Raw genomic sequence first — 6,824 nt, forward strand, 5'->3', positions numbered from 1 at the left:
GCAAGACAAAATGGACAAACTTGATTCAGTCCAGCTGGTGAAGAATGACAGAGGAGATAATATTCTTATCTACTTCATGTCTGATGGAACAGTGTTTAGAGTACTTGAAGCAGATCTCTATGCTAAACACTGGGAGGAATTGAGATATGTATCACACATATTTCAAGTGAAAAACAAGTCATGCCAACACATCTCCAACCTGCTCAAAGATCAAATCAGAAGAAAGATGGGTATTACAGGAAACAAGAATGCTGGACCTTTCATTCCTAAATACCTCAATCATAAAGGACAACTGGTGGAGATGAAGAAAAATTCAGCAAAAATTGAAACAATAGGTGGAATCAGAACTCTTGCATTTAATGAAGAGTCTGATAAAGCTTACAATATCAGGCTGGATAGGGACTTGAAGAAGAACAAGATCTATGATCTCAGAGCTGCAATTTATCAAACTGGAGTTTCAGATCCAGAGCTGAGAGAGATCAAGAGACAAATGATTACAGTGCTTGAAGAAGCTGAAAGAGAACTCCTCAGAGGGTATCTACAGACAGCAAATGGTGTCTATGCAGCTAAGGAGTAAAGTATCTGTAAGTTTTAAAAGTTTTCTGTTATATAGTTAAACTCTGTTGCATTTGACTTAAATGTTTTGACATCATCAATTATCTGTTAACTTGCACATAACTTATTTATGCACAAGTTGGGGGAGATTGTTAGATATAATTGATGATTACTAATGTTCTTAAAGTTTGTTTTAGAACAGGGATCATCAGAGTTTAATCTGGAAGCTGATCAGAGTTTAGTAAAGTCTGACAGAGTTTGATAAAGTCTGACAGAGTTTGATAAAGTCTGACCAGAGTTTACATAGTCAAGATTCGTCAGAGTTTACACGTGGAAAGAGCTCAGAAGCGGATATACTTCAAGGAAGGATAGAAGCGGAGGAGTGATTTGCTGACTATGGAAACTAAACAGAAAACTGGAGCAATCTTTGATTGATAGAATTTATAGCAGATTTATAGGATATCAAATCAGAGATTGATTTTGTAACTGTGTCTATATAAACACAGATTAGGGTTACTCTAGATGAGTTGAGTTATCGAGTACATTGTTAAGAACCCTAGCAGCTCTTAGTGATACATTATAAATCACTGAGAGAGTTTTTGTAACCATTAAAGCTTTGTGAATATAAGAGTTTATTACTTTCAATCTCTTATATTGTCTTACTGTGTTACAGATTGTGATCACTATATCAGATTATATAGTGAGTTTATAGGACCTAACAGGCTAGTATATATAATAGCCCAACACGTTCGTGTCAAGCCTCCCTCCTGAGCAAATAAATTACTTAGCTCCGAACCTGAGCCTAACTCCGAACCTAACTCCTCCTCATACATATAAAAAAAGAGTTATTAATGGGACTCGAACCCAAGCCCTGTTCATTACAATCACACCACTCAAACCACTTGAGCTACACAGGCAATTAATTTTTTTATTCAAAAGCATTAAACTCATACATTAAAACTGTTGTATTTATATTCTTTTCAATATCTTATTTATTTGAGATAAGTTATTATTTCAGGTAATCATATGTTTTTTACATGATAGATTAATATCTATAAATTAATTACTTATGTAATAAATTTAAATTTGATAAATAATTTGAACAATTGGGCTCGAGCCATGTTTCAGACTTCAAAAAATGGATATAATTCATATTTGAATAAAATTGGACGAATTCAAATCTAACATAATACTTTAAACGAGTACCGATACAATATTAGAGAAATTTAATTCATGAATGTGAGAAATAAGCACAAAAACTAAGATTTCGGTGAGCATATTTGAAAGGAAAAATTGATGGATTTTCAACATGGACTATGTCATATATTTTTTTTATTTTATAAAAGGTGACTTATAAAGAGATTACAATATTTTTAAGAAAATGAAATAAGATAACTGAAAGAATATTTTTGTTTAAAATATTTTTTATTTTAAACTTATGAATTCAGAATTCGACGTGTAACCAAATCTTTTCAAAATTTTTTTATACATATAAAAATAGTGACAAAGACATCAAATTTGGTGTTAGAAAATATGTCTAAATGATGTGATTTTGGTGATATATGAATTTGAAATATTATAACTTGTGATACAAAGGTGAATTTAGGGAAATTTAATATTGTTAATCAAAAGTCAACCAAATAATAATAAAACGTGTTTACGAGATACTAAAAAGAATTGAGTTATAATTTTTATTTGCTTAAAATAAAATAACACAGAGAAATAAGTTATATATATATATATATATATATATATATATATATATATATATATATATATATATATATATTAAAGTCTTAAAACTATAATTTTAATATGCCATCCATCAATGTATAACATACGAGTTAAATAAAATGATTCAAACTATAATTAAATTAATTAATCATTTACAATTAAACTAATAAAATATAATTAATTCTGAAATGGATAATCCGACGCGGAAAGGTGAAAACTAATATCTGATTAAACGGGAATAGAACAAGAATAGTTTTCCATAATCCAGAATATCGAACACCTGATTTGATCTTTAACAACTGAACATGATATACTACATTGCTCACCCCTAAGAAATAAATGTATCAAAATATTTAAAAATGTGAGTTTGAACAAAACTAAAAAAAGTAACTATAAGACTAATTAAACTAAAAATTTCTTATTTTTATGAACTTCATGGTGCCTAACTGACATCTACTCTATTTTTGCTATTTGAGATCTGGTTTATAACAATTACATGAAAAATCATTAAAAGTTTTAATCAACAAGCTCAGAAAACTAATGATAAAAAATTAATATTTTATAACAAGACAATATTATAACACGCAGTATCAAAGTAATAATCATCTAATATTTTAAATTAATAAAAAAAATATAAGACATTGAAATACTATATAATTGATATGAAAATTAAAAAGGTAAGCCACATCAAACGTGTCGGAATTTTTCGGGTACAATTATAAAATTATTAGTTCAATTGATGCTTTTATGATAAAGTAGGTAAGGTGTGTGCAACATATGATAAAAAAGAATGTGTTGATGGTCTGTCCATCATATATCATTTAACTATTACACAAACGTACGCTCAAAAAAGAAAAATAAATATAAAACAACGCGGACCACACATCTTCATCTAATCATGATTTAGGATATTATAATTCACATATCAAGAACAAGTTTTCATATTGGATGAAATAATTTAATAATTTTCAACAATGAATTACAGATCTTTTTAATGAGGTATAATATATTTAAATTCTAAAAGTTTCAGTATTAATTTCCAATATAATTTTGAACATGTAGATAATATGGTAGTGGCCTCTATATCCTAACGAATTTGAATATAGAAAAATCAGTTCAAATGTTGTTTTTGATCCATAATTTTTTAAAATATAGTACATATTATTACTATCAATGTTATTAGATTGCAAATGTTACATTTCATATTTACATATTCTGTTTTAAAAAAGACATAATAATTATGCTCGAAATAATATGATGACACACGAATATTATTTAAAACACAACAAAACTAGAGTCCCGTGCCTCGCACGGGTTTTTATGCTAGTTAACTCATAAACCATGAACCTTTTGGAAATATAGGCTTAAAGTCTAACCAAAAACCACCAATTATCATGTTTTTAAATCTCAACTGTCCAACCAAACAAATTTATAAGAAATATTTATAGGAAAATCTGTGTGATCTCCCTCATTAATTTAAAAAGGACATGGAATTGCAACCTTTTATGCTGTATCACATAAGTAGTAAATTGCAAATTAAAATTGTGTACAGAATGTCAACTTCACAGTACCCAAACACTATTTGTTGGTAGCTCCATCTAACAACTCCTAGTTGAACCATTTATTAACCTCCAAATCACGAATTCAATATCTTTAAAACAATTGTTTTTAGTATTCGTAATGTCCCCTTCAGAGATATATTTATATCACAAGAAAAAGAGCTGTTTCATTCTTGTTACTAGTGAGTGTATTTTTTGTCAACTCCTCTGTATATGGGCATTATTTTGGGATGTTACTTGTGAAAGTAATATTCCTCATAGACCAAGTATGAGATACATTCGCACAGGAAGCTTCAAGAAATTCTTTCATAGTATCAGGAAAAGTAGAAGCTTTGATGAACAAGAATGCCAAAGAGTAAGTCTTGTCAGTGATCAAGAGAACAAGAATGGTGACTTGATAAAAGATTTTTCCTTGATAGAGCCTTCTCAGTCGCCAAGGTGCACTTGGAAGAGCTTTTGCTTTAATGAAATCTTCAGAGCAACCAATGGTTTTAGCTCTGGTACCTCTCTCTCTCTCCCTCTCTCCCTCTCTCTCTCTCTCCCCCCCCCCCCCCCTCTCTCTCTCCCTTCCTCCCCCTCTCTCTCCCTCCCTCCCTCCCTCTCTCTCTCTGGTTAGAAGTAATTTTGTGTGAAATGAGTTGCAGATAATTTGGTAGGAAAAGGAGGGTATGCAGAGGTATACAGAGGAGAACTAGAAAACGGGGTGGCAATTGCTGTGAAAAGGCTAACAAAATTATCAAATGATGAGAGGAAGGAGAAGGAGTTTTTGTCAGAGATTGGAACATTAGGTCATGTCAACCATCCAAATGTATCTTCACTTCTAGGCTGTTGCACTGACAATGGCCTTTATCTCATTTTTCACTTCAATCCCAAAGGCTCTGTTGCTTCTCTTCTTCATGGTAACAAATATACTCTCATTGTGTGTGTAGCTTTACCAAAATACCTCTCTCTCTCACTTTATGAGTAGCAATACAATTTTTTATGTGAATTTTGCAGATGAGAATTCTCCAACAATGGACTGGAAATCAAGGTACAAGATCGCGGTTGGAACGGCTTTAGGCCTCCATTACTTGCACGAAGTCTGTCCTAGAAGAATCATTCATAGAGATATTAAAACTTCCAATATTTTGGTGACCGCAGATTTTGAGCCACAGGTAGTTTTCCATCATTTTAGTAACTCAATTATGGTAGGATTATATACATAGAACAAATTGATAAACTTTTTCGAGTAAATCGACAGTGATGATCTTCTTTCCTGTTTATAATGTACAGATATCTGACTTTGGATTAGCAAAATGGCTGCCATCGCAATGGACTCATCATTCTATAGCTCCCATTGAGGGGACATTCGGGTATGCAACATTGATTTCTTAAACATATATAAAAGACTCTCCGCACTTATCGTAGTATTATTGCCGTTAGTTTTCATAAAGAGACTTGCTTTTTCAGGCATTTGGCCCCAGAATATTTCACCCACGGAGTTGTGGATGAGAAGACTGATGTTTTTGCTTTCGGAGTTTTTTTATTAGAGATTATGTCTGGCAAGAAGCCGGTGGATGGCTCTCACCAAAGCCTGCATAGCTGGGTAATGCACTAGTGCTAATTGATTCAAATTATATGCCATTTTCTCTTCTGTTAATGCTGAATTTACTGAATATGTAGGCTAAACCGATACTAAACCAAGGAAATAATGAAAAGCTGGTAGACTCAAGGCTTAGAGATGCATATGATGTGAAGCAATTTAACAGACTAGCATTTGCAGCATCTCTTTGCATTCGGGCTTCTTCCGTGGGGCGCCCGACAATGAGTGAGGTAATATCAAGTTTCTTATCAGGGTGATGACAATTCTACCAACTTAGATATATGCTAGTTAGATGGATCTTACTCTGACTATTTTCACCAACACCCATCCTCTGCTTTCGCAATTCCGTCTCTCTTAATTGTTAATAATAATCCTGGTTGAATGCAAAAACAAATAGCGATTAGTTTATCACGCACTTCAAACACTTAAAACTTTCGAGTTGGATTCTAACTGGCCTCAAGGCTCAAACATAAGAGGAAACTAATGATGCATAAAAGGCACGGCAGGGAGGAAATATAAGTTCATATCTTCACGAGTCACGGATACAGCTGAGCGATATTTGTAGTTTGATACGCATTATTATTGCAAACAAACAAATTCTATTACAGGAGACATCAAATATAATAACTGCAGTTTGTTTGTTTGTTTCATGTTTGGCGTGCATGAGAATTATATCTCACGGGTTAGTTCAACTATCATTTCACTTTCATGACAGAATTATATATGAATGTCTAGAATCTTAGAAAAGACCTTGCACAATGCTGCACGCCTTTGTTGCGAATATATATATATAATAACAAAAATTGTGATGCGATTAAATTGGCAGGTACTGAAAGTGATGGTAAAGGAAGGTGAAATTGATAAAGAAAGGTGGAAATTGCCATTCGAAGAAAAAGAGGAAGAGGAAGATGAGTTTTGGGGTTTCGAAGATCTTGAATATGATGAATGTAATAGCTCCTCGACCTCTCTTCAGGATGACTGTCCCCTGGTTCTTGGCGATGCCATTTGAATGTAGTATGTATATTTATTTTTAGTCGGACTAATTACTGGGAGAGTTATGATGAAAATCTTTACACCTTCATAATTTTGGATGCAACAGGATCAGACTCTAATTAAGAGTCAGTTTGCTCAAGTTACATTATTATATCTATGGGATTAGATTAATTTTGTCACATTAGTCTTAACAGATTGTCCTTGCCAAATACTAGCAAAAAGCTAAACTTGAGACAACCAGGCCACTGAAGACAACATACTTGATAATTCAGTGGCCTGATTATTCAACCAAAGATTCTGAATAAGTATGGGTAACACCCAAGTATTATTATTGTAAGAAAGTCTCATATTTTGAAATTTCGGGAAAGAATCAAAGGATATGATAAATAGTCCAGAACGCT

The 6,824-nt window shown here is 32.4% G+C and overlaps 1 protein-coding gene across 1 annotated transcript; it reads left to right on the plus strand.

Moving 5' to 3' along the window:
* Positions 1 to 3,997: 3,997 nt before the first annotated feature.
* Positions 3,998 to 6,602, plus strand: LOC108211878 (probable receptor-like serine/threonine-protein kinase At5g57670). The gene is made up of 7 exons (XM_017383587.2): positions 3,998 to 4,348; positions 4,493 to 4,747; positions 4,845 to 5,002; positions 5,121 to 5,200; positions 5,298 to 5,433; positions 5,511 to 5,660; positions 6,257 to 6,602. The coding sequence occupies exons 1-7, from the start codon at positions 4,117 to 4,119 to the stop codon at positions 6,437 to 6,439; spliced, it is 1,194 nt and encodes a 397-aa protein (XP_017239076.1). The 5' UTR covers positions 3,998 to 4,116; the 3' UTR covers positions 6,440 to 6,602.
* Positions 6,603 to 6,824: the final 222 nt, after the last annotated feature.

The sequence above is a fragment of the Daucus carota genome, chromosome 3, assembly GCF_001625215.2.
Source record: "Daucus carota subsp. sativus chromosome 3, DH1 v3.0, whole genome shotgun sequence".
In the NCBI taxonomy this organism is placed as follows: Eukaryota; Viridiplantae; Streptophyta; class Magnoliopsida; order Apiales; family Apiaceae; genus Daucus; species Daucus carota.